This window comes from Osmerus eperlanus, chromosome 7 (assembly GCF_963692335.1).
Source record: "Osmerus eperlanus chromosome 7, fOsmEpe2.1, whole genome shotgun sequence".
Lineage (NCBI taxonomy): Eukaryota > Metazoa > Chordata > Actinopteri > Osmeriformes > Osmeridae > Osmerus > Osmerus eperlanus.
Window position 1 is genome coordinate 5,405,537 of NC_085024.1, and position 27,485 is coordinate 5,433,021.

Consider the following 27,485-nt stretch of genomic DNA (forward strand, 5'->3'; position numbering starts at 1 on the left):
CATGGATTTTTTCTAACCTTCATACTGTAAAGTACTAGTGAAAAGTAATGTTACCTGTAGGTAAAAACAACCATAACAGATACGATATTTATAGTACTTTTAACAAGTGGCATACATGTTACTGATCCGTCCACTTGGGAATAATCCAGGATGTCCATACAGGAGATTAAAGGGAACGTGGTGTCAGATTGTTAGATGCAGAACAAGAGAAAGTGAACCTCCCCCTTGATGGACAACAGAGGAAGGATAGGTAGGTCTTCTCCTGGTCTGTTTCTCTGTGGATGAATCAGGCAAACATGTGCCAAGCTTTCAAATCCAATTACTATAGAGACGCATTTGAACACAAAAGCAATCGATGTGGCGGTTTAGTCCTCTGGTTCACAACAAACCATCAAGATGACCCAAAACGGCCATGCGATGACATCCGATCATTTCTCGACACATATTTTAATCCAAATAATAATAATTGCTTGTGTACTTAGATAACTGAACATAGATTCTAAATTGTGACACTGCTTTTCCTTCACATAGAAACAGAGTGGTGTTGATGCAGTTTCACGCATTTATAGCTACCAGATTGATACTCTTTCCTTTTGTGACATGTTTGAAACCAGTGATTGTTTTCCATGCTTATAGGTCTATATACAAATTAATCCAGACAGTTTTGTATTATAATAAACTTAGTAGAATAATCTATTGTGTGTTTGTTAAAGTTCTACATGAAATGACCATGACCTTACCTCATTACAAGACAACTGTGTTGGAAAACTGACCTGGACTTTGCTCTCAGCTACCGTATGTATGCATTATCTACTTCATGTTCAGTTGACATCGTTGTCATTCAACCAGAAACACATTACAATATATTTGTTTTTCTAGCATATTTTCCTGTGATGTACCTTTGACTTAAAGTCTTGTTCACTGTGGACTCGTATTTGTTTCAGACTGTTATTTATGATCAAACAATAAATATGCATCGGGACGTATTTGAATTGTTTTATGTACATTTTTTGTGTCGCTAATACATTGCCTTCGTTACATTTGCTGTTCTCATTTATACCCAAATAAGGATAATAACATCCTAGTCAGCTACAAGGTGTGCAAGGAAATCTCCACACAAACGCCCCATCAACCCCAGTTTGGTCTGACTGCACCTAGTCACAACTTATCATTCTACAAATAAAGTCGCCGTTTCAACCTTCTTAAGTAAATGTTCCAGTTGGATCGAGTCCCAGAGACACTGACTGCCTTGTGGCTTGATCATACCTGTCCCTGGTGAACCTTGCATATTTAACACTGAACGTTTCCCTGGCTCCTAAAGAGACATCCCAGATTCTGCTGACGTGCTCCTGGAGAGTCCTGAGTCTGCACTCCCGCTGCTGAAGAGAATACTGGATGTTCAGAAATAGGCACACAGGTGATGTTGGGCCCTGATTAATCACAGGCTGGTGCCACCTCCTGCTTCCTCCTTGCTGCTCGGTGCTTAAAGCAAATTGGGGGGGGGGGGTAGAGGAAGAGAAATAATGGGGAGAGAGAGGGAGGGAGGGAGGGAGAGAGGGAGGGAGGGAGGGAGGGAGGGAGGGAGGGAGGGAGGGAGGGAGGGAGGGAGGGAGGCAGGCAGGCAGGCAGGCAGGAGACAGGTATGGAGTGGGATTTGAGATTGGATTTAGAAATTGGCAATCTTGGTATTTTCAGCTGTAATGAATGTTGTGGACAGCAGGGGTCAATGTCACTCTGAGATGTCTAGTTCAGTTTTGGAACGCTACAAGCTGGTGAGCAGTCCCTTTGGTGTTGTAACTTACTATAGGAACAAGTCCATGTTTAAATATAAATGCATCATGTGAATTACAATCTTAAAAAAAAATATATATTTTCACCCGAAAACCCAAGTTATCTGAAGGAGAGCCAGCTACAGTGCTTAATTAAGAAACAGTTGCAAGGCAGAGATCCTGACTTTAGGCACTCTCTCTGTGACTTCCTCTGCCTTTGAAAGTGGGTCAATGTTAACACATGAGCACAGTGCGGGCCAGCTATTTGTACCACAGTGGAAACCACTCACTGGGAAACAGTAGGAAGCAAGAGAAGCACTTTTGTTTGCTTGGAATCGGTAACTTCACAGACATCGTCATGGCAGCAGTAACGCCATGTGTTGACTTCCCCTTCACGTTTCACCACCGCATAGCATTTTGTAATGATATTAGGTAAACTGAAACCTTGAAGGTGGTGCTTTTGCTCTGTGAGAAGCTCTCTAATACAATTTAGCACGACCCATTACTGCGAACAATAGCTGATTCAGGACACTAAGTCGACCTTGGTCAAAGAAAGTGGTTTTCAAAGGCCTCTGGGATATGGAGTCCGGACAGGTGCCAGAGCCCACCTCTCCTCCCTGTGGGTTCACTATCCTGGCTCCAGCGACAGCAGATTGGCCTGTCACCCCGACTTCACGGATTTGATGCATGGGCCACTTCTGTGTTGGCGGCGTGGAGGAGATGGGGATCTGAGGCTGCTGGCTGATGAAGGATGGCCCACATCAGGGGCTGGGATCAGCATGGACGCATGGAGGAAACTCACGGTAGAGACTGATGGGAGAGACTCACACCACCAGAGACTCACTCCAGATATTCATGGGACTCATTGTAAAGACTCACGGTACATACTCATAGCAAAGTCTCAGTAAAGACTCATAGGAGAGACTCACGGTAGAGACTCATGGGAGAGACTCACACCTCTAGAGACTCACTCCAGATATTCATGGGACTCATTGTAAAGACTCACGGTACATACTCATAGCAAAGTCTCAGTAAAGACTCATAGGAGAGACTCACGGGAGAGACTCATGGGCGGGATTCGGAGAGAGTCATACCAGAGACTCACTCTCGAGGCTCATAGGAGAGGCACAGGGTAAAGACTCAGCACAGACTTACAGGCAAATCTCACAGCCGAGTCTCGTAAACTCAGGCTCCCGTGGACAAGCATTGTTTTGACTCCACCAAGAACGAGCTGACAGATTGATGTACCTACAGTGTAATGAAATGTCCTGTTATGGGCTTAGCGGAGACACATACTCGATGGGAGAGCACCTGCCAGCGCCGTGGCTCCGTCCAGAGGAACAAAAGAGCGTGCTCAGACCGCACTCAGCCTCACAAGGACGAGGGGCGGGCAGAACCATGCCCGGACCCAGAGAAGATGACGTTTCTCATTTGGCTTCTGTCTGCATCAGCTGTTTTGGTGAAGGGCTTCCCAAAGACCCAGTCAAGCAGCACTTTGCTGACAGGGTGAAACGAGATATGAGAGTGATGGAGAAAGTGTTCATGCTAAGAACTAATGGTCCGGCTGTAGTCGGGTCTTACATAGACATTATGTGAATGTCAGTCTGCATGGGTTTACTTGGGTTCTAGACAAGCCTCATGAAGCAGCTAATGTCTGACATGAAGTCTGCATCCAAGAATCCAGGGCCTGTTAATGACATCAATGCCATTTAATGGATACCATTTTCCAGAGGCAGAAAGAAAATTGTTTAATAAGATTTTGGGTTGGGTTGAGCCACTGTTGATTTTACACGGTTTGAAAACAGGCTTATGGCAGCTCTGTGAAAAGGTTAGTTCATTCTCTTGGGGATTGTAATTGACCATTATACATGATGCTGATTGATATCGAGATGTTTTGCTGAAACATTGAACATACAGAATTAATGTTGCGTGAGACAAAAACACAACACAAGTGTTGTGAAAACATCTACAGCTCAATAAAGCAATCCATTACTTCCATACGTTGACCGTCAACAAATATGAGTGGAGAGGTAGGGCATGTTTGCGTTCAGTATTCGTCATTGAGCATTTGTTTTGCAAGTCGCTTGAGAGAAGGAATACGCTGCTTTCAATGATTAGGTGAACCTGCACTGAATTTTTTATAGAGCAGTCATGAACTTTAGCATTAAATACCCAACACCATTACCAGCCTTCTGAGGGAATCGGATTTGAGCTTGTGGCGTTATGAAAGAGGTCACAAAGGGCACAAATGGTAAATGGACTGCATTTATATAGCGCTTTTCTACCTTAACGGTACTCAAAGCGCTTTACAATGTTTGCCTCTCATTCACCCATTCATACTCTCAATCACACATACCGACGGCAGCGAGCTACCATGCAAGGCGCCGGCCTGCCCATCGGGAGCAACAAGACAATTCCCATCAAATTGCACAGAATGCATTAGAGAGGAAACGTTGCTGGAGAAATAAGATTGTTTTAAATGTGATTATCTTACCATACATATTCCATATGGCATGTCTCCAGTGCACAGGGAAGAATTATATGTTCATTGGTTTAGAATACAGACGCAATGATGATGGCGGCGAGGGGGCCGGCGACCCAGAACACATCTAAGACTTCCTCAACCTTTTCATTTTAACGACGTTAGCACATAACATCATTGTCGTGAATGACATCACTGTCTCCGCTCTGAACCGGGAGTTCCAACAGACATTCCACCGCACCTGTAAGGTAAGAGAAAGTACAGAACGGACTGAAGAGTGCAGCGGAGAGAGAGGACAGGAAGCAAGCTACGCACAGCGGGGCCCCAGGACCAGAGCCCTGCGCGTTCCCCTCACCTCACAGTTTGTCTCTGTGTGTTCTCTCACGGGATTCCCAGGCCTGTCCAAAATCTCCCCCCCCTCCCCCCCGACCTCCACCCTTCCCGCTGGCCCCCTCCGGGCTGCTTGACCTCCCAACGAGTGCGTGTGTGTATGCGGTGCCCAGACCCACTCCAACCAGCCTGAACCGGCTCTCTCCTGCTCAGGAGATTGTGAAACTTCCTCAGCAGGACTGGCGGGGCCTGCCAGATGTTTCCTGCTCCTGTCCGCGTTCCCAGCCTCCCATCCAGCCTCCTCCACCCCACCCCCCTGCACCCCCCCCCCCCCACAGTGAAAGGGAAGGGGACACAGGGGGAAGAAGGCTCTCACTCTCTCTCTCCGGCGCAACCTGGGAGCGACGACCTGGAGCGTGCTCTGCCTTTCGTCCGTGCGTCCCGACCACAGCCACACAGCCACACGGAGGTGTGCTTCTGCAGCATCTCGCTTCAGCTCGCTAAGAGGAGGCCGTAACTCACCTGCACTCGCTCGCTCGCACGCACGCACACACCAGCGCCGCCCGCCTTTTTCGCACACCTTCCCAGTGCTCTGGGAGAGGAGAGAGCGGAGAGTCTGTCGTTTTTGGGGGGGCTGAGCTGGTGAGGTATTTGTGGCCATGTCGTGGGACTGCGGCCTGAGGTACGTGTTCTCCGTGTCCCCGGAGCTGCAGGGGGGGGGCGGGTGTGCCCCCCGTGACAAGGAGGAGCTGTCCCGGCTTGAGGTGGTCCAGAGACTGGCCAAGGACGGCTGTCGCTTCCTCCAGGGTCACAATAGCAAGACCCCTGAAAGGACACTCCAGGTAAGAGAGAGATACTCCACACGTTCTCAGAGCGAAGCAGCAATGCTTGTGTCGTATGGGATTCAAAGGTAACAGTGTAACATGTGTAAACGTCCTTCAGGATGCTGTTCAAACCGCTCTTTAGCCAGTACTCTCTATGGATATGTCAAGACCTTCTGTCAGGTATCTGCGTTTAACACCGTTGGCTGCTTCTCCCTTTCATTCAGTCACAACACATTTACAGTCCCTGAGGGTATATGTACAGCTTCAGGAACCATGGGGCGTATGATTCTGCATCTGTGTGTTGATTCATGGTACCTTTCAGCACTCTTTCCCCTGGAACCTCCCATTCATCAAACTCAGGCTAATTTGTTGTCTGGAATCGTCGGCTTGCAGTTTGATGCCACGGTCACGGCTGAAGATTAATTCGGTCGATTGTATTCTGTGTACAGTGGAAACCCCAGCATGGGATGGCAATGATCTGAACATGTAGACTTGACTAACTTGGTTGTACTGTCACTGTCTGACAGTGTGGTACTGGTAATACTGGGCAGAGCACAAAGATAATTGTTCAATGTTTGGGAGGCTGTTGGGCAGCACCAAGAAACAAGTGACTCATTTTCATTGGGATTCTTCTGGTTTAGACCAGTCTGATCAGGTTTTAATCAAGGTAAGCTTTGTACAACCTTAACCTGTCATTGATAAAAGTCCAATACTATTAACTTACAATTACTGCTTTATTAGCATTAATGGAAAGGTAATGATTTTGTTTCTTGAAACAAGCCCGCCAATAGCTGTTGAACGGTGTTCTGATTGGCTCTCTGACCTCATTGTGGGCTTGGTTTTCCCTTCCTGACAGCTGTGTGACTGTGTTCAACGGTACATCAACAATGACAGGAAGAACTGACGCAATTACCACAGGCACAACCCAGACCCTGAACCCTCTCCTTCATGCCAGGACATTGTGTGGTTCTAGGGTTGGTTACAGTACTTTAGGTCTCTGACCTTTCCACTGAACACTGAAGCAGCTCTGAACTTTACTGAACTTTACTGCTGACCACCACAACATTAGGCCTGATAATATCTTACATCAGAAATAATGGAGGGAGCTCTTTTAGTGAATGTCACATATTATTATTATCATTCCATACATAGTTTTGTATGGGTACAATGCTGATTTGCTGCAGTTTTATGTTTTGAACTTTGATGCCTTTGTTACTGTCCTTGTCAACAACTGAAAAACATGTCCTAGACAACTGGTTCCTTTATTCAGTGTGAATGCAAGAATTTTCCCTCGCTACGTTCTCCAACTCCAAGATAAGAGAACCTCCCACAAGCCAAAGGCATTGAGTTACACACAAAAACAAGAACCTGGAAAGTCATTCATTCCCTGGAAACTCATGGCAGCTCAGCACATCAGCTAGTACTGATGTTTGGTGCTGGAGTCTATAGGAAGGAAGTCAGAGCAACTATGGCCCAAGATGTATGGCTGGATTACACAGCCCTTGTTATCTCAAGCCATGTTTTGACTCCTAGCATAACAGTGGGCTTGATATGATACGCTTTCTCGGAAGGTTCTGCATACTGGAAAAGTCTACTCAATGTGAAGAGAAGAGAAACAGCTATAAAGTATTCCTTTGTAAGATTACATTTGGCATTGTTGTAGAATTGCAAAGTAGTTTCCATCCTACTATAACAGTTACAGTTATTCCATGCACAAATATTCTATACATTTTCAATAGGTTTGTATCTATGTATTGGTCATCCTGGTGCTGGTGTCCATGTATCTCTGACAGCTCCTGCAGGTCAAAGCCTTTCCATTTTCTTCCGAGTCGCATTTCTGGATCAAACTGAACGGTTTACGGTTCTGAGACCTGCTTGCTCAAGTGATGCACACAGCATGATATATGGCGTTGCTTTCTGAGAAGGCAGTGTTGTTCTAGAAGGTAGGGCGTGTTATCACTGCTGGCGGATAAACATCCCCTGGCTCTCTGTTTCCTCGTGTTAGATAGAGGTAGCGGCGGTTTGTTCGGCTCGTGTCCAGTAGCAGTCGGGGGCGTTCTCACGCGTTATCAATCTGCTAACTGTTCTGGTTAAGAGCTAGCAGACTCAGCAACACGGAGACGTCTCCGTTTCTGTGACGTCACTGCAGACTAGAGTTGCGGGATGTACTTACTTGGAAGTTGGAAGTGCTTGTGTGTGTGTGTGTGTATGCTAGATGAGTGTGTGTGTCTGTGTGTGTGTATATATATGCTAGATGAATGTGTGTGTATATGGTAGATGAATGTATGTGTGTGTATATGCTAGGTGTGTGTGCTCGGGATAACAACGGAGCCCCTTCTGCGTCACGAGGCCTCTTCTTCTGCGCTTCTGTTGTTCTTCACCCCACTGTTCCAGGCTGCCTCCTTCTTTCTCCCTTCCTCTCCACCCCTCCATACCCCTCTCTCTCTCTCTCTCTCTCTCTCTCTCTCTCTCTCTCTCTCTCTCTCTCTCTCTCTCTCTCTCTCTCTCTCTCTCTCACTCTCACTCTCCCTCTCTCCCACTCACTATCTCTCTCTCTCTCTCTCTCTCTCTCTCTCTCTCTCTCTCTCTCTCTCTCTCTCTCTCTCTCTCTCACTCTCACTCCCTCTCTCCCTCTCTCCCACTCACTATCTCTCTCTCTCTCTCTCTCTCTCTCTCTCTCTCTCTCTCTCTCTCTCTCTCTCTCTCTCTCTCTCTCTCTCTCTCTCTCTCTCTCTCTCCCTCTCTCTCTCTGAGAGAGGGTGCTGACCCAGACCTGCTTCTGCTCCTCCTCTCTGTGCCTTTGAAAGCTGATATCTTCCAGACCCCTCTAAGTGTTCCATACCTCACATGTTTGAGCTGTTTCACACACAAACATGCAGACCACCGCCATCTCGTAAGCCCACGTGGAGCCTCTGGAAGGCAGCGGGGACAGCAGAGCCCACAGGGTCAAGCGTTTTGTCTGGCTGGATGAGGGGCGAGCTGGAGGCTGATGAACGGTGGTTTTCTCCACCGTTGTGGGGAGGTCACCCCCAGCCTGGAACAAAAACACAACATCTCCGACATCCTCTCTCATTAGAGCCCCCTCTTCAGGAGGAGGTGTTTTAGCTGGGCTCGAATGACCACTGAGAACTCCAACCTCCTACCAGCAGCTGTCCAGGCAGGATCAATAACTCATTGTGGGGAGAGGCCTGGCCTGGGTCGGACCAGCCCAGAGGTAGAGAGACAGTCTAGGAAGGTGTGCTCATGCTTCGTGACATCGGCTCTGTTGATTGTAGGACACATGGACAAATAACAGAACAGGGTTGTCTTGAAAGGAGCCATTGGCTGGTTCTCAGCAGTGCCGGGGTTGCTACCACAACCGCAAAGAATCTGAGCAGAGCGTCAACACACTTTCACCTCGCGAACTTTCACTTTAGCGTCGTCACTAGCGAAACGATTGTTCTCTAGGTTTATGGGTGTGTGTGTGTGTGTGTCTAACAGGATGCTGACAAATGCAGTTGTCTGATTCTGGGAAACGATCCTGTTCTTTACCTTCCTCCACTCCCCTGACCTGGAGTCAGAGATTGTGTGACAGGAGAAAACATTGCGTGTGTCTTTGTGTGTGTGTGTGTGTGTGCATGTTGGCATGTGTGCCTACGTGCATTCCTGTGTGTGTGTGTGTGTAGTATCATGAATATGTAGATGACTGTAACGTCATGATGCATTTCATACTTGGTTGTATTTGAAAAGGCATATCCAGACTTCCAGTCTCCCGTTCTGAGTCTCTGTAGTCTGGGAGCAACTGTCTGAGGCACGGACCCAGTAATGGTGTTCTCTCTGTGGGCACTGAGCTATCCCTTGCTCCTGATCGGCCTGTGTGATTGTGTAATGTCTGTACTGGAGGAGCGGTCTGCTGCGCGATGGGCAGTTTCCATCATTTCCTGTGTGTGTGTGTGTGTGTGTGTGTGTGTGCATGGCTTGCGTATGCGTGCTTATACGTGTGCGCGATTGCGCATGCAATTTCGCCCCGTGGAAGGAAGTGCGCACGGGTGTGTTTTGTGATCGCGCGTGTTTCTGGGCATGGGCGCGTGTCTGTGCTTGTGTGTGTGCAATACTCGTGTGTGTGAGCGTGCGTTGCGGATCACAGATCCGTTGTGAAGTGAGCCAGGAGCCCTGCTGTGGTGAAGGTCCCTGGGTGCCTCAGTGCAGCAGGCAATTAGACCAGAAAACTGGAGCTACTTGCAGCCTGTCTGCTTGCCTAATTGCATGCACAGAAGCCAGAGTTGACTGATGGCTGTAGAGTGCTTACGGCTGAAGGGAGGGCTGGGGCAGGACCTGTTTGTGTGTGTGTGTGTGTGTGTGTGTGTGCGCGCTGCACTTTTCATTAAAAGACACTCAGCACCAGAGCCTACATGCATGTCAAGCATTGCATCATTGCCTCCAATAACATATAGGATTATATGTTCTCTTAGTCACTTCAGGACCAATAGAGGTTCAACATGAAACCAACTGCATGCAGACATACAGTATTGACTGGTTAACTGAATTTCAATTGCTCTGTTTACTACTAATTGGGATATTATGCAAACTCTACTGTACTCTCAACTGACACCATATTGATATTCCTTGGAATCCATACCAGGTCATAATGGACTGGACCAGAGATAGATATCCGCAGGTATAGCCTCAGTAGACCTACAGTGAATTATCCCACTTTGGAATGCATGGCATCATTCTGCAATCCTGTCGGTCTGTGTCTCTATGTGTCTGTCTGTCTGTCTGTCTATTTTTCTGCCTGCCTGCCTGCATGCCTGTCTGTGAGCTGAGATTGTGTGGGGAAAGAGTACAGAATATTTATCTTCATTGCCCTTCAGCTCAATAGCTAGGATATGAGTGTCTACTCCATAATGATTCCAGTGTTCCACTATCTAAAATACATTCAAACCTATGTGTGTGCATTGTCAAGAGGGAGTAGCTATTACGTGGTGATGTTGTTGTGGTGGTAATTGTTTGGACTGATGTTGCCTTTAATTGCTGTCATTGACCCATGATCTGGTGCAGCAATGGTTAGGAGAGGCATGAGGCATGCAGCACTTTGGCTCCCGGAGAGAGAAAAAGGGGAGAGGAAAGAGAGGAAGGGAGTGAGGCAGAGGGAGGGAGGCAGGACGTGAGAGAGGTAAAGAGAGAGAGAGGGTGGGAGAAAGGGGGGCAGAGAGGGAGGGAGGGAGAAAGTGAGAGGGACAGAGTGAGGGAGCTAGAGAAAGAGAAAGAAAAAAGGAGGGAGGGAGATGACCAGTTTAGTGTTTTTCCCTTCTGCCGGAGGCCTGGGAAAGATTGATAACACTCTAGTGATTTAGCGACATGGCTGCAGCACAGTGTGACTTTATGTGAGTGTGTGTTTGTGTGTGTGCGTGTGTGTGTGTGTGTGGTTGTACACCACCAATGCCTATCCTTTTGTTAGGAAATTGTCCCAAAAACAGTACCCAGAGGTGCCATTAACAAAAGCAGAAAACCTACTCATGGGAATCCAACACCAAGTCATTACAAATCAGGGCTTTTTATTGCTATATCAGCACTCTGAGATCAAGGCAAGCCAACCAAAAGTTTCCGTTTGAAAATACATAAATCATCGTCAGACAGCACAGATTAATTAATACTCTCTAAAGTACAATCCTTAATTAAAATATGTATTAGCTTTTTTATGCTAATTTGGGAATGGCGTCTCCTGATAAATAAAAAACGGAATAATGATGTATGGAAATGGTCTTTGGAGCGGTGGGTTTGGATTTGACAAGCCATTGTGATGGAAATCAATGGTGATTTGTGTGCGTGGTGGAAAAGACAGGGAATCTCCTTGGTGATAACACACATCCCTCTCTCCCTCCCTCCCTCCCTCCCTCTCTCCCTCCCTCTCCAGCCCCAGAGTGACGAGGCTGCCCGCGTGAGTCTGAGGGAGAGTGGCCAGGATGTGCTGGTTCTTCAGAGAGTGTCGTCAGAGAGGCCAGCCCCCTCTGCAACAGCGAGGGGAGGAGGGAGAACAGTGGAAAGGGACAGGAGGTAAGCTCTCTCTCTCCACTTCCCCTCCCTCTCTCTCTCTCTCTCTCTCTCTCTCTCTCTCTCTCTCTCTCTCTCTCTCTCTCTCTCTCTCTCTCTCTCTCTCTCTCTCTCTCTCTCTCTCTCTCTCTCTCTCTCTCTCTCTCTCTCTCTCTCTCTCTCTCTCTCTCTCTCGCTATCTCTCGTCATTCTCCACTTCTGTTTCTCCCGTGCACACACGCGTGGCAGCGTCAGAACACAGATCCTCTCGCACCTACATGGATCGTGAGAGAGAGCGTGTGTGTGTGTGACCGAACTGTAAGCCGGAGCACCGCAGCTTGGCTGCACACAGAGGGGAGATTTCCACCTTCTCAGCCCAGGTTTGGGGAGCACTTTCTGGGGCTGGGGGACACAGGAGTCTGGGTCTGCTACCAGGATATGCTGTAGTGGACCCTGGGCTACGGCAGCTGCAGGTGGACGGATGGCTGGGTGCTAGAGGGGAGGGGCGGGGAGGGAGGGGGATGCAGCACTAACCGCGGCGACAGTTCGGGGCGCGAGCGAGGGGGGCGCTGGGACGGCGCTGGGATGGGCGCTCGGGCGCAGCCCCTGGACCTGCGCGGCGACGAGGGCCGGCTGCCGCACGCCGCCCTGGTGCAGCAGGAGGAAGACGAGGAGGACGAGGACGCCTCCGAGGACAGCTGCAGCGACGGCCCCGGCCCCGGCCGCGCCGAGGTGGCTCCGGTGCCCACTTTCGACGTCCCGTACTTCCGCTACATCGACGAGGAGGGGACGGAGGAGGGGGAGGAGTGGAGCAGCAGCCGCTCGCTGTCCTCCATGGAGGAGGACTCGTCCAGTGACTCTGCTGTGTCCGACAGGTACGTGGTGGTGTCTGGGACCCCTGAGAAGATTCTGGAACACCTGCTGAGTGAGCTGAGGCTGGACCAGGACCAGGACCGGGACCAGGACCGGGACCGAGACCACAGCAGCACACAGCGCAAGGAGACGGGTCAGTACGCCTGTCACATGCATCATAGCAGAACCTTTGAACGGGCTGTTTTGTGTTTGGCTGCATGGTTTGTCAGCTGTGTCAGGAAGTCAGAGTAAGATAGAGTGAGAGAGAGACAGAGGACTCTGGGAGCAGGGCTGTGTTTGTTTGTTGATGTGGAGGAGGTGCAGCGATACATCCTCATTAATCAGCGTGTGAGTGTCTGTGTACGTGTGTGTTGTCTTGTTGCCTCCACCCCCCCGCCCTTCTCTCCCAGTCAGAGTAAATTGTACAGTGCAGTGGTTCCCCGAGGACAGGGGGACGGGGCTAATGACTTGCAGTCGTCCCTGGAGACCCCTGGTAGCTCTATCCTGCTCGTTTACCAGATGAGAGTGACAGACCTTGTTCCTGTGTTGGGGGCGGAGTGGGGGAGGGGGGGGGGAGAGATCACCTGTGACCACTTCCTCAGTTCCATCGCTGCCACGACACATCAACACATTTCCTCTCCACCCTGGAGGTGGATGAATACATTAGCCCACTGTTGCCAAGGCAGAGCGGAGGGTGTCTCTTACTGAAGATGGATAGATGAGGATCTGTGCTACTGTGCGAAAGAGAAAGATATTGGGGAAAGGTGGTGGGGTGGAGAGGGTGACAAAGACACAGAGAGAGGGAGGAAGGGTGGTGACAGAGAGAGAGACACCAGAGAAAGAAAGCGAGCGAGGAAAGAGTGAGGAGAGAGAGATAATTCTCCTGGGGTAAGATGGATAGAAGTGGTCACAGATGATCTCCCATCATGCTGCCTGCTCCCCCCTCTCCCCACCCCCAGACCAGAGATCACTGCTCCTTCTGAGAGGGGCGGGGGGACGGGGGGGGACTGTGAGCGGAACCAAACACCATCTCTAGAGGTAAAGATTTGATCCCAACAGATGTCCTGTTTACACATCAGAAAATCCCTACATGAAACGTGACCATTTCAATATTTCATTGGAGAGAAATTTAATTCACATGCGTATGCAGCCATCATCTGGTAATAAAATAACATATCGCAAAACACAATTGATTAATTAATTTTAAGCAATGAGGCTGTCAATAAATACGAGTTTCTCAGTTTCATTCTTTTGATTGGTTGATTGATGGGATAGCCAATGCCGTAAATATCACACTTATTTCCCAGAGGGGTGCTCAGTGTCTGTTTGATAGATCATTCCGGATTAGCTCAACATTCAAACAGTGAATCAGAGGCCTCCACTGGGAACAACAGTAGCAGGGAAGGGCAGGGCCAGGCCAGGCCAGGCCAGGCCTGGCCAGACCAGACCAGGCCAGGCTATAGGCCAACCTGAGAGGTGAGTGAGTGATGTTCAGGGGTCAGGGAGCTGGAGCTTTGGATGGGAAATCAGCTTTGTCTCAATGAGGCATTGACTGTACTCAAAGATACTCTGGAGCCAAACTGAATCACTCTCTCTCCCTGGCTGTCTCTCTCACTGTTTCTCCCTCTCTCTCTCTCTCTCTCTCTCTCTCTCTCTCTCTCTCTCTCTCTCTCTCTCTCTCTCTCTCTCTCTCTCTCTCTCTCTCTCACTCCATCTTTATTGCCCTCCCTCTCTCCCTCCCTCTTCCTCTACCACTCCCTGTCTCTCTGTGGTTCATCCCGAAGTGTTGAAACTGCACCTCTCTCAATTCTAAGTGTGACAGTAACCTGGGAGGTTAGGCTTAAAGATCTCCATAACAAACCTCCTAGTGGTATACTGAACTTGTTGTAACCTGCTTACGGTGTGAGTGAAACCCTCCACAATGCAGACGTCCAAGATATGGATCTTAGTCCACATACCATCCATTTCCACATACTTTATGCATAATATATCCCTCTAAGCTTCATTGTATATCAATGAATACTCTTCTATCGTCTACGGTACATCCATGCAAGCTGTGTGGATTTTGTTTCCCTATAGCCACCACATAAAGAATGCAGGAGACATTTCTGCCAGAAGGCACTTTCAAAAACACACCACAGGCTGGTGTTTATAGAAGGGAGTGTAAGAGCTCCACTCAGCTTACAGTATACAGTACAGACCATCTCTCTGTATGCATTCCACAAAGTCTCTGTCTTCCTCTGTACGGAGGCTCTCTGGGAGCTGGGCGTTATGAATCGTGTGCTTTTGCGTCCAGACTGGTCCTGCATGACGCGATCGATCCCTCCTCTGCTGGGATGCACTCCCAGGCAGAGCACACTGTGCACATCTAAACTAGAGCACTACCCCACTACGCACAGCACCACACACACTCCTAGAGGAAAATATGCTTCGGGGGTTTGGGGGGGGGGGGTGAGGGGGGATTTTAACAGCAAAAGAAGATTGGATTTTCACTTGAGTTCTGAGCCAAATAGTTTTTTGGTGCTAAATGTTTTTGTTGTGTTTTATAAGCAGTTGTTCAAAGAGCTGGTGTTTCCATGTTGGTAGAAGATGATGTAATACTTTACAGGACATTACATCATGTGTTTTGCTGATGTATATTTTTATGTAATTTACTGGACCGCAGCATACAAAAGAGAAGTACTTGTTTGGTTTCTAGGCCAATCAATTGGAAGATTGCTGATTGAAATGCAAGAGGGGTTAGTTTGACTGATGAGTTGATGCCTAGCCCAATCAATTAATGGACAGGATCAATTAATCCCATTCTGGACTCCTTGTAGTGGTGAAGTAAATTTGGTTTGAAGTATGAAACAGCATAAGACATGCTTTGTGAGACACAATAAAAATAGGAGTACTACTCAATTCTATTACATGCCCAAGGAAATCATTTTAGATGTATTATTTAGGTATTTCAAATACTTTCAACTGTTGAGGAGAGTAAGAAAATTACCTTTTATATTCAAATAAAGATATGAATGCTGTCGTCAGCTCATCCTCCCAGTCTAGTCTCTCCGGTAACCGCAGGGGGTCAGGAGCTGCAGGCGGGGGGAGGGGGGGGGGGGGTGGTGGGGGTGCGGACGACCCACGACAAAGAGACTTAGAAAGCAGAGTCTCGCTCGTTAATGAGACTCATTATAATAGAAGCTCAGCCACAGACTGTACTCTCAGACACAGGGCTGTATAAGTGTACGGAAGCTTGAGGGCAGGGGAGGGTCTTTGTTAGGCAGGGCAGGAAGGGATCATAGAACACTACACAGCTCAGCGTGTACATATACAGGACTTTTAGTCTCCTCAAACACCCAACAGACCATTCAGGCTAACTCAGCACAGCTGCTCGGAGGAAACTGTTAATGGTACTCCAGAGAAGTTGAATATTTTTTATTTCCATTTCATTTGTATTTGGTGTTTTGATTTGAGCTGAAGCTCAAAAAAACATGGTGCAATTTTATTTTGCAGTTTTGGATTGAGTGTGTGGTGGTGTTGATGAGTTTTTCGTGGTGTACTGGAAAAATAAATCTACAAATCCTCTAGGACTTTGTGATGATGAAATATTCATTGAGTTTTTTTTTTTTTACTTGGTAGCTTGCAGCTTAAGGAGTGTGTGTTCCTGGTCCATCCTAAGGCTGGTTTGGGTCAGGGTTATCTGGATAGAACAGACACCAGACATTATTAAAACGTGGCACAAGAATATCCTCTTAATGCTGTTTATGGAGTGTGTGTATGAGTGTAAGGGTGTGTGTGTGTGTGTGTGTGTGTGTGTGTGTGGGTGTGCATTGGTTGCGTGTATGTGTGCATGCCCGTGTTCTTAGGTGCATTTCTTAAAGTTCTTGTTCATGTGTTAATGGGTTTTGTGCTTTGCTAGTGTGTACTGTACAGTAGTGTGTGTTGAATGTGTGAGTGTGTGTTGGTGTCTATGAGGCAGCCAGTGATGTGTCTACAGCTGCACACTGTGGATTAACATAATGATGAGAGGGAGGTCGGCGAAGCAGAACGCATACAAAGCCTTGGGAAGTAAGTGTGAAATTAAAGGGGGAAATTTACAATACTGGATGTGAGACACGCTTCCAGAGAGCTGGGGAAGAGGTTGTCCCTAATAGGATTTGTAGAGCTTTGGCCAGGCATCTCCTTTTCACTCTCTCTCTCTCTTTATTGCTCTCTGTCTCTCCATCACTTCTTCTCTCTCTCTCTCTCTCTCTCTCTCTCTCTCTCTCTCTCTCTCTCTCTCTCTCTCTCTCTCTCTCTCTCTCTCTCTCTCTCTCTCTCTCTCTCTCTCTCTCTTCTCTCTCTCTTTATTGCTTTCCGTCTCTCCATCATGTCCTCTCTCTCTCTCTCTCTCTATCTTTATTTATCTCCCTCTCTCTTTCCCTCCCCTTCTCTCTCTTTCTCTTTAGTACTCTCCCCTTTCTCCACCTCTACCTCACTATCTTCATCTTTCTTTTTTCTTTTTCTCTCTATCACTCTCCCCCTTTACATCACTTCCTCTCTCTCGCACACTTCCTCACTCTCTCTGTCCATGACTTGCATATAGTAAGAGGAGCACTGGAACGCACCACAGAGAACGTCAACTCGCCCAAAGCACTCATGTACAAATGTCTTCTGAGCAATATTATGAGCAATCATCATCCAACGAGCGCTGACGAGTAAAGAAAGGTTATATGAACTCCTAACTTCTTACAGTAATGTCATTGACAAAAAGTAGCGGACAAATCTTCCCCAAAAAGGTTTCATGTTCCTTTACTGGAACTGGGATGTTCATAGCCCGAGGCTTGCCTTCACAGCGTCAAACAGCCAAAGCTAAAGAAATTGAATTTACACATTGACAGTTTACTTTATTAGATCAGCTTCAAAGCAATATGAAAGAGATAATAGAATCAAAACATATCAAGGATGAGATTTCCTGTACCCTTGGAAATGTTCCATGCAAGGTCATACTGACCAGCCATGATGATAAACACATTAATACCATGCTAGGCAAACATCGGACCGCCACTGAGCTTATAAAAGATAATTTGATAGGTGTGAGCCAAACGGCATGTTGACAGTGTTATTGGCTTATCTCCGCCGATGCACCTGGCAAAGGAGAGCATTCGAGAATCTATCACAGAGGTTGCAGATGGCCGTACAGAAGACCACAGTGAAGGTGAAGTGCCCAGGGAGGATATTAAAGGAGAACGATCATCATTGGTACCATGAGAATCATTACCTGAGAGACCCAGGATGATGATGAGCTGACCCGGGGGTCAGGGCCGGGGCTCAAAAGGTCACTCGGCCCCCAACTGACCGTCTCTCATTCCTTTAATGCTCCAGTGGTCAGTGACAGTCCTCTGTAGAGCAAGAACCCTCACAGTTCTCATCTCGGGGATTTCAATCAATATATTTGACCTGAAGTTTCTGCTGTTTCTTTACTGTGGCCTGAATGCCTGGTGATACTGGTTGGTGACAGACAAGCTGCCTCTACATATGGGTGTAAAGAAGAATCAAGGTATAGAAGAATGTCATCTAGGTACTGTCCCAGCACACCCTCCCTCTGGGCTCAACAGTGATGAAATGTCTGTTTTGGAGTTGTTTTTTCTGTCGTGTAAGCAGGACATCTCGGTAATTGATGAGCCTAATATATTTTACTGGGTGAAGCCTGTCTCCCTCATCTAATTAAAAATCACTTTGCATTGAGGACATTTTTGGAGGCATACACACTTTGCATATTGATTTACTGGAAAGCTGCAAGCGTGGTGTCTCAGAGCTCATATCCTTCATTAAAACTTGGTACGGTAGACCCTGCAGTTTACTTTATAACAACAGGAGCTATTCTTATTCTTCACTGTTCACATGGTTGCCAGGTTGGTGCCAGCAGCAGTCTTGACGGAGAACATTTACTGATGACATTAGGACATCCGTTCACATTCTAGAGATTAAAAAACATCCATCGTGTTTTTCAAGGTCAAAATAAATTAATTAGCATCGGTGCTCTCCAGAGTCATGTAGGACCATAAAGAGGCGGTGCTATGTGTCCTGTCTGGTACCAGCTACAGTGTGTATGAATGTGTAGGAGGGGTGATGGATGGGGTAGCTGCTAATGCTAGCATACTGTGGGAGGGCTCAGATTAATGTATGAAAAGAAGAAGGATATCATTGACCCAGGGAAGGTGAAAATCACTGATAACATTTTCTGGGATTGAAACACAGAACCAAGGTCAAGGACTTTTGGAACAGTCTTTCTGTAGATGATACTATTTCACAAGTGTTTTATATTACAGTATTACTGTCAAGGATGAAAGTGTTGCTATCCTTTTGGACTGCTATGATGATCAGTGTCTTGTTTTTCAGGAAGCCTGTTGGATGACTTCCTGTTGACCTACCTGGTGTTTATGTCAACTACTGACCTGTGTCAGGCTCTACTGGGACAATATCCTTCCATGTACCCCACACAGACCCACACCACTACCCCCAGCACACATAACCTACAGCATGTCTACAGAGATCCTAATAACACAAGGGCAGTTTCACAGCATGGATGACGTCACAATAACCACCCTGCCAACCCTAAAACAGTACCACGTCTTACAAATCTCTAGTTTTCGAAACACAAATACGTTTGGAACCTAGTTTGAATCCAAACACCCTTTACGCCACATCCTTCCTCAGACAAACACCCTTGAGCTGTCTCCACAGCATGCAGTCTGAGGCTGGTCCACAAACAGACACCCGCCCTATCGGTTGGCTCCTTAACTCCTGCGCTCCACCTATTGTTGTAAGAGATACCGGAGCAAGGAGGACGGGAAGGAGGCTCTGGCCAGGAAGCGCAGAGTCTTGCACCTGGTGTCACAGTGGACCACGCTCTACAGGGACTTCCTGCGAGAGGACGAGCATGTCAAGCTCTTCATGAAGGTGTGTGTGTGTGTGTGGGGGGGGGGGCAGGAAATGACCTCGATAGACGCCGTTGCGATGGCGTGATTGGGGCGAGCGAGGGATTCTAAATGAGGGCTGACGTGTGATTTTCAGAGCCTGTATCGCTACGTGCTGGATGACCTATATGAGTACCCAAGCCTGGAGAAGGATCTGAGAGATCTCCAGAAACTCCTCCGCCTCCATCGCAGACAGTAAGTAAGGTCCTGATGTCTAGATTGACTCTATCTATGTAATCGGGAACGCGACGTAGAATGTTTTATGTGGTACATGAATAATATATGGACTGTTTATGTCTCAGAAGTGTCTCTCAGAAGCTACCATGTTGTAAACAGGAAATGTGACTTTTGAATCAAAACACTGATTAAATATACAGCGGCTCAGAAGTCACTGATGAATGTTGATTAGATGGCCCTTCAGTATGAGCACAAAGAAGACAGCCTTGTCTGACCCCTGCTCCCTAAGACAGCTGCTGATGGAAACATACAGTACTGCAGACGGGCTGTTTTTAGGAGCTCTGTTATGTCAATGGATCCATTCACATATGAAGAGTGATGGCTATGTGCTGGGTTGTGTTGGGGTGTGTTGTGTAGAACGTAAAGGTCATTGTCACTAAGTTCCCTTGTCACTGCGTCGGGAGTCTGGGGGATACGAAGTGTTTCAGGAGTGGGAGATACGTGACAAGATGTCCTGCAGGAGAAAAGTCGCTCCTTTCTTGTCAATGGCATGAAAAATCCCTTCCCTGTTTACCAAGAAACCATTGAAATTGTGACCACCCACACAGATGGGGTTTTGTAAATGCCGAGCTGCATGCTGGGAGTTGTTGTTCTGCCCCCCTCTGAGCCAGTCATCCCCTGTGATGATAGATGAGATACAACGTGTCAACAGTGCTTTCTAGTTGAATAAAGGCTTAATAAAGATAAGCCCTGCCTTGAACTTTGATCCCGCAAGTGTAAACAACCCGCCACCTTCTGTCAAATCGTCTCAAAGACACGCCGCCTCTCCCCTGTCTCCCCTCCCCTTCCTCTCACCACTGTCCAATCAGGGCATGCACCCAGGGGGTCCCCTGACCCGATGCCCATTAAGGAGCCGAGCAGATAATTCCACCCGACAGCGGCGTCATTGTCTGGGGACGCTTTATTCATTTTAAGACCCCCGTGGCCGACACTTCCACGACACCCACTCCCCTCAGCTGTGGCAGGCCGCGTGGGTGTCAGCAAACGGACAGCCGCGCTATTTACGACCTCCTCTCCCCAGCCAGACCCGGGCAGGCCAGGGCAGAGCGCTAGGAGGATGGGGGGGGGGAGTTTGTGTGTGCGTGTGCCAGGGGGGTGGGGGGGGGGGGGAAGGGGGGGGGGGAGACTGCTGTCAGGCCGGGCTAAATGGATCCTCTTTACTGAGAGGACGTTCAGGAGTCATTAACCCCTCGGAGCCCTCTTGCTCCCATCCAACTCCGTCGATTCCCGGCGATCGGACATGTGGCCCGAGAGGACTAGGATGGGAGAATAGAACTACAGAGGCTGCGTGAGGTCTTTGAAACCTTGTGGTGGCACCAACAGGGACACAGAATCCCCCCGTCAGACACGTCCCTTCTCATCTCTTTTTTTCCGCCAATCCCTCCTCTTTCTTCCTTCCTCTCTCCCTCTCGTCCTCCCTCCAGCCATCCAGCCCTGTGCTCACAGAAGCCACCCGGTCGTGCCCTGCGTTTGTCAGGGGAGAAAAACAGATCAGACCATGTCAAGGTGGTGGCGGAAACTCCGGTTTTTCGTTAGTGAGTGACCGGTCCTCTGGCCCGGGGAGGGGAACCCTCAGGTTAGGCTGAGTGCCAGAGGGCCTATTGTGATGTGGAGATCAGTGGGATCAGTGGGACGGTAATGCACTTACTCCATCCATCACCCAGAACAGCCCTGGCTGATGAGAGCAGGGTGATTAGCCGAGGAGACACCGCGGGCACGTCTCATATCTGCGCATCACTCTAAACTCTGCTTGACACAGCGGTTTTCATCCCGGAGAAGACTTATGGGGAAGAGAGCATGTTTTATTTGTTTCGCGTCCTCCTTGACCTATACGTCATGTGGACGGTGTTGTTGTTTGCCTTGCAGAGCAGTGTGTTTCCTTATGTAGCCCAGGAGGACTGTCCTTGGGGGTGTATCTAACAAACACATTCAATCCACAGCATGTGTTGTTCAGCCCTTATAGCTGGTGGGTAATTATCGTTTTTGTTTTCATTTTTCTCTACAGCACAGTGGATGAATATTCACTACACAGAAAGGTAAGAGCAACACGCCTAAATGAACTGGAACACATTTAAACACGTTAAGCCTCCTGGTTTTTAGTGGTGTATGTCGTTAGGACAACAGGACTATTGTCCTCGCATTTCCTGGTATAGTTGGTTCTCACTTCAGAGTCCTGGAGAAAATGAGAGAATGCTCTCAGCTCATGTGAATGTGTGTGCTTTCTTCCACGCAGACCAAGCCACTTTCCCACCAGCTGAGCCTTCGAGAAAACGGAGCACAGACGAGAGGGACACAAAAGGAGACCAAGGAAGGTGAGTCGTCAGACCACGTCTTTCTTCACGCCTTCCACCCAGCTCGCTTTTGTTCCCCCCCCACCCCCACCCCCGAGTTTGAGCGCGGTGACGTACTGCGCGCGACATTCCATGCGCTATCGGTTACAGCTGCAGGAACTATCGGAATCCTTGAGGGAAGAATGAAATGATTCGGAACAATGAACGCCCCAACACCTCACATAACTCACCTCCGTCGTTTCAACAGGACATCTCGCCCATTCTTCGATGTTTCCCTCTTTCCTCTCCCTCTGAGATACTTTCAACCGCACCCGTCCTCCACGGCACGCGTCAGTGCTACAGTGTGTCTCTCTCTCTCTCCCTGGCCAGTGCTGTGCCATGTGTACGTGACCATGGACTCGTACCTGAGTGTGAGGACCGCTGCTGGGGTGGTGGCCAGGGAGCTGCTGAAGAGCCTGGCTGAGAGGCTGGATGTTCCTCTGGGAGACCTGGTCCTGGTGGCAGTCACCTACCCTGGAGGTACACCCTGCCACCTCACTCAGTCGCAAACTACAGCACTGCTTTAGAACCTCCATTAGGGGTCAGATGGCTGAGCGGTTAGGGAATCGGGCTATTAATCAGAGGGTTGCCAGTTCGTTTCCCAGCTGTGCCAAATGACGTTGTGTCCTTGGGCAAGGCACTTCACCCTACTTGCCTCGGGGAGAATGTCCCTGTACTTACTGTAAGTTGCTCTGGATAAGAGCGTCTGCTAAATGACTAAATGTAAATTCTGGGTGACCCAAACACCCCACCAATGACCTAACGCTATATATTTTGAAGCATAAATACCGTAAGTGAAATTCTACATTATATGATGACAGAACAGCCACAGAGCAGACACAGATCCTTTATGTTGACTTCCTTTGCTATTTTATTCATTTAGCAGAAGCTTTTCACCAAAGCAATGCACAAATAGAGACTTAAGTACAGACGGTGTAAAATTCTGTTTTTGGCCATCTTGGTGAGCGACTGTATCAGTGCAGTGTGACACACAAGGCAGCGTTTCATCTGCAGCACATAGCAGGTAAACATGCTGGGAGACACATTTCTAACGGTGTGGCGCTGTGTGTGACATTCCTCCTCTGCAGGGAAGCTCCTCCTCCAGCCCCAGGACAGGGTCTACTCTGATTCGCTGACCGCTGTGGGGAGGCTGCACGTGTGCAGAAAGGACCTGAGTGAAATCATGGTAGGAATACCAACTACACCCATCACATCCTGCCGTGTAACAGCCAGTAGGACATGGGTTAGACTGCTAGAACTGTCCAAAGGAGCAGGACCAATCATTCCAATGTACCTCTACTTGTCACCATTGGCAAATACATTTGAAACAAACAGGACTTTTGTAGCAGATCACAGACTTGTCGAAATAAATGATGTGTCCAGCCGCGCGTACACGCATCATCTCAGTGACTGGCGTGTTGTTTCAGAACCCCTTCACAGATAATGCCGAACTGCAGCAGCGTTCGGCTCGCGTGTTGAGCATGAACACGTGGGATGTGACCGTGGCTCTCACCAACTTCGACTGGAGCGTCTTCAGCGCCATACACGAGGTCAGTTCTGCCAGGCAACACCTGATGTTTGCTATTATGGGATGTGAGTACATCTCTGCCCTTCTGTGTCAGAGAAAAAGAGAGGGAATGTCATTGAAATGGTTCTGTACTATAGGAGCATAGTGTATACTGTCTGAAACCAACAGATATGTCTTACATTTAGCAGACGCTCTTATCCTGAGCAACTTACAGTAAGTACAGGGACATTCCCCCCAAGGCAGCATTCCCCCCACAGCCGGGAATCGAACTGGCAACCTTCAGATTACTAGCCCGATTCCCTAACCGCTCAGCCACCTGACTCCTCTTCTTGTTTGGCTTCCAGCAAGAGTTGGTGTACTTCACATTCAGCCGCCATGCCAGCCGTGGCCACACGACGGCGCTGGAGTTGCTATTGCGGCGCTGCGACGAGGTTCAGCTATGGGTGATAACTGAAGTGCTCCTTTGTCCAACACTCTGCAAACGTGTCCAGCTCATTAAGAAGTTCATCAAGATTGCCGCCCAGTGAGAACCCTCTTTTATGTCCTGGACCATTACGTCTTCACGCCTCATTGTAAACCGTTATCTTTGATAGCCTTACTGTCAACTTAGTGGTTGGTCAACCATTTGCAATGGTCTCCAAGCGGTTTGGTAGTGTTTGGCGTGCTTGCCCCCTCCTGTGGTGAATCTATGACATAACATTTTGATTAAACAGTGATTGGTGGTACAGTGTGGGATACTGCTGTTTACTGAATGAATGGGTCATTCTGTGTTTCCCATCCGCTAGTTGCAAGGCACAAAGGAACCTCAACTGTTTCTTTGCCATCATCATGGGCCTGAACGCTGCAGCGGTTAGCCGTCTCAGTCAAACATGGGAGGTGAGGACTGGCTTCTTATGATTTGTTTCATCTGGAAGAATTAATCAAGGATCAAGGTGTGTGTTTTTGTGTGTGTGAAGCCCTGTGGTTTAAAATCCTCCAGGTTCCTCATTAACTGTCAAACCTTTCTATTTTTTTCTCTATCAGAAAGTTCCGGGAAAATTCAAGAAACTGTTTTCAGAGCTGGAGACGTTGACAGTAGGTTTCCCTTCTCTGATTGCACTTGAACATTAATGAAGCATCGCATACCGTAGCCCCGGACCATTACATCATCGGGCCATTCTAAACATGTTATCACGGGCAAGCTAATAAAAGCAGCAAGCGTGAGGATCGTGGTTAGCACTGGCATCGGGGGACCCAGACAAAAGATGTTGCTGTGTTTGTAAAGTGATCTGTAGTTCACACGTCTCTCCCCGAAGACTCGAATCTCCCTCAGCCTCAACATGTCTTCACAGGATCCCTCTCTCAACCACAAGTCCTACAGGGAAGCGTTTAAGAAGATGAAGGCGCCCAAGATCCCATTTCTTCCGCTGCTACTGAAAGGTACGCTGAAGATAAACCCGGCTTGCATCACTCCCTGTCATCGCGTCTAACGAATCCCCAGAACGCTGAGATAAGGTGTTTTTTCTCCCCCCCGACACACAAACATTGTTCTCTTCTATTTCTCTAGATATAACGTTTATACACGAGGGCAACAAAACATTTCACGACAACCTGGTCAACTTTGAGAAGCTGGTGAGCGCCATGAAAACGACCGAGCAACATCTTTGTTTCTTCTTGTTTCACCGTGAAGCCCTTAACACAGTTTCCTGTGGGTTCCTCTTGTCTCCCTCACACAGCACATGATAGCAGACACAGTGCGACTCATTCGCCTTTGCCAGGAGGATCCATTGGGTGGGTAAACAGCCGACTTCATCACGAAGCTGGAGCATCAATATTGAAGCTCTGTCTTTCATGTCAGACATTTCTTGTGCTTTGGGAGGCCCAGAGGTCTTTTACTGTGTTGATGGCCTTGGTCGGACTCGATAAGAGTCAGACTGGTGATAGTGCAGTCGATGTTGTGTGTCTATAGACTGTACTGTGCTGTATAACAGTTTCCAGATCAATGTAGTAATTATATGTTACGGCACATAGACACTTTAGGTGTGGAAAGGTCCCTATGGTGACCATTCACTGACAAGTAGTGAGCGCAGTGCAATAACGGTGATCGCCTTTCACAAATGTTGACTACCTGGAGCAAAAAAAAAGTTGCTGACGTATGCCCTCTCTGTCATTCCAGGAAACGGTATTACCCAGAAGAGCAGCCCAGAGGTGAGGGACTATGTGGACTACCTTCACGTTATTGACAATCAGCAGACCCTGTTCGAGCTGTCCCACAGGCTGGAGCCCCGAGCGTAGACAAAAGTCCCCCCCACCCCACCTGCTCCAGACCCTCCATCTCAGTCAGACTGCCAAGGAACAACCACCACCCTCCCACCCAGATCTCTCCTCAGCAACCAAGGACATCAACCGGGCACCCGCAGGACACCAAGCAGACACTAGAGGGAGTCAGAGAACTGCAGTCGGTCAAGCCAACATGCTTTGTAGACGAGAGGTAAATTCATATGAGAGTGAGATGGCAGAACTGACAATGGCGGAGATCCATCCACAGATATCCAAAGGACTTCAATCATTCATAATTCAGCAATTCACCTGCTACAATTATGACCATTACACTTGTACAGATGAAGTGAGAAGTTCGCACTTGTGGGAATCTGAAAAATTCATACACAACAGTGTGTTTACTGTAACCGTAGAGGCTCTGAAATGAACTGAAGATAAACAGACACTGAGAAGGTTGTTTTAAGTTACAGTGCATCGTACATTTTTATATTAATCACCTGTATAAGAGGATGTTTTTGTCAAATGCAAATGTGTGCATTATTTTTAGCATAAACAGGAGCATAACTACCGCCTAAACTAAATGAGTGCAATGATTTATAAATTCCCTTATGACAGGATACTGTGCGCATGTGTGTCTGTGCCTGTGTGTGTGTCTGTGGGTGTGCCTGTGTGTGTGCCTGTGTTGGTTCTTGCTTGTGAGAGTATGTTTTCCTTGATTGTAATCAGTCACCCAAATGTCAGTGCCAAATATAATTCCAAACATGTTTTGTTTTAGATCGGCTAGACGTGGTGAGTTAGTCTATGTTACCTTTAGCTGTGGACAATCAGGAGGACTTGAACTGAGACAGTTGACAGTATTTGTCATTATATAGCAAAAGCAATAGCAGCACCCATAAAAAAAGAAAGAAATGAAGTTCAGGACTGGAACTGTGGACAACATTTTTTACTACATTTAATGTAGAACACGATTGTGGTTAAAGTGTAGAAATTGTTGTCCAGTATTGACTCTCACCGTCAGACTACAAATTAAAATGGCCGCCCTCAAGTTTGATGAAGTGGTCTGTACTCATTGCATCTAATTCCCAGAATCCTTTTTGACCTCTGTGTGTGCGTGGGTCAGGTTTTCAAAGAGAAAGACTATGATGTTTTAGCTGTCCTTTTGAAGCACCAGTTTTCCCATCCCGTTGCCCAGATCTGTGGAAGTGTGTGTGGTGAAGAACCATCCGGTGGATTCCCCATACTGTGCATATAATGTGCATTTGCTGCTTGGACTTGGAAATATTTATTAATTCCAGACTTATTTATTTGTTCTGTTGGCTGACCTATTTTTCAGTTTCAGGTTTGTTTTATCTGCCACTGTTTACATAGGTCTGCATGACATGGCAAAGCCGTGGATAGACCACCAAGCCAAATGTGCATGTAATAAACCATTCTTTGTAAACAACTCAGATTGTTTTTGACTCTACTATGCCAGAAATTCGACTTTGTTTAGCAATAAAGCAATACAAGTAAGTAAGTCTTTGCTTTTCTCAGCCTGCTCCACCTTTAATGAATTTGGGAAAAGTTTATACATTATGATTAACCAAATGTTTATATTTTATTTATTTTCTGAATCAATCTGGAGTCCAATGCTTGATCATTACCTTAATGTTTCTTCAGACCTTTCAGTACAGGATTATTAAATCTCAACTGCCACCCAGTGGCATAAGTAGTGCATGGCGTTTGTTCATTTCATTGTGCTCACAAAATATGCAAACCTTAATATTATCCAAATATAAACAATGTACAATCCAGAAACTTTGCCATCTGTTTTACTGCAGATGTTTAACATTGCTTGTTTGATCAAATTTACATAACAACAAAACTGAAAACGTTCATGACATTCTATCACAATTAATTCAAGCCATGCCAATTGCATGAA

General features: G+C 47.6%; 1 protein-coding gene across 2 annotated transcripts; it reads left to right on the forward strand.

The window, feature by feature from the left end:
* Positions 1 to 4,974: 4,974 nt before the first annotated feature.
* On the forward strand, positions 4,975 to 27,080 carry LOC134024205 (rap guanine nucleotide exchange factor 5-like). 2 transcript variants are annotated; one of them, XM_062466723.1, is made up of 18 exons: positions 4,975 to 5,423; positions 11,302 to 11,441; positions 12,293 to 12,423; positions 18,633 to 18,711; positions 19,049 to 19,193; positions 19,308 to 19,405; positions 21,453 to 21,483; positions 21,681 to 21,759; positions 22,108 to 22,257; positions 22,866 to 22,963; positions 23,205 to 23,327; positions 23,650 to 23,828; positions 24,091 to 24,181; positions 24,329 to 24,379; positions 24,637 to 24,724; positions 24,852 to 24,916; positions 25,021 to 25,075; positions 25,461 to 27,080. In XM_062466723.1, exons 1-18 carry the CDS (start codon positions 5,241 to 5,243, stop codon positions 25,577 to 25,579), a joined length of 1,905 nt encoding a protein of 634 aa, XP_062322707.1. In that variant the 5' UTR covers positions 4,975 to 5,240; the 3' UTR covers positions 25,580 to 27,080. The 2 variants fall into 2 exon arrangements, with proteins under 2 accessions (XP_062322707.1, XP_062322710.1); XM_062466726.1 differs by lacking the exons at positions 4,975 to 5,423; positions 11,302 to 11,441 and having other exon boundaries at positions 11,957 to 12,423.
* The last annotated feature ends 405 nt before the right edge of the window (positions 27,081 to 27,485 follow it).

Excerpts from the sequence above, each read along its gene's own strand:
- LOC134024205 (XM_062466723.1), top strand. The coding sequence starts at position 5,241 with ATGTCGTGGGACTGCGGCCTGAGGTACGTGTTCTCCGTGTCCCCGGAG. Across the intron at positions 23,829-24,090 it reads TTCATCAAGATTGCCGCCCA|TTGCAAGGCACAAAGGAACC; the intron begins GTGAGAACCCTC and ends CCCATCCGCTAG. Across the intron at positions 24,182-24,328 it reads GTCTCAGTCAAACATGGGAG|AAAGTTCCGGGAAAATTCAA; the intron begins GTGAGGACTGGC and ends TTTCTCTATCAG.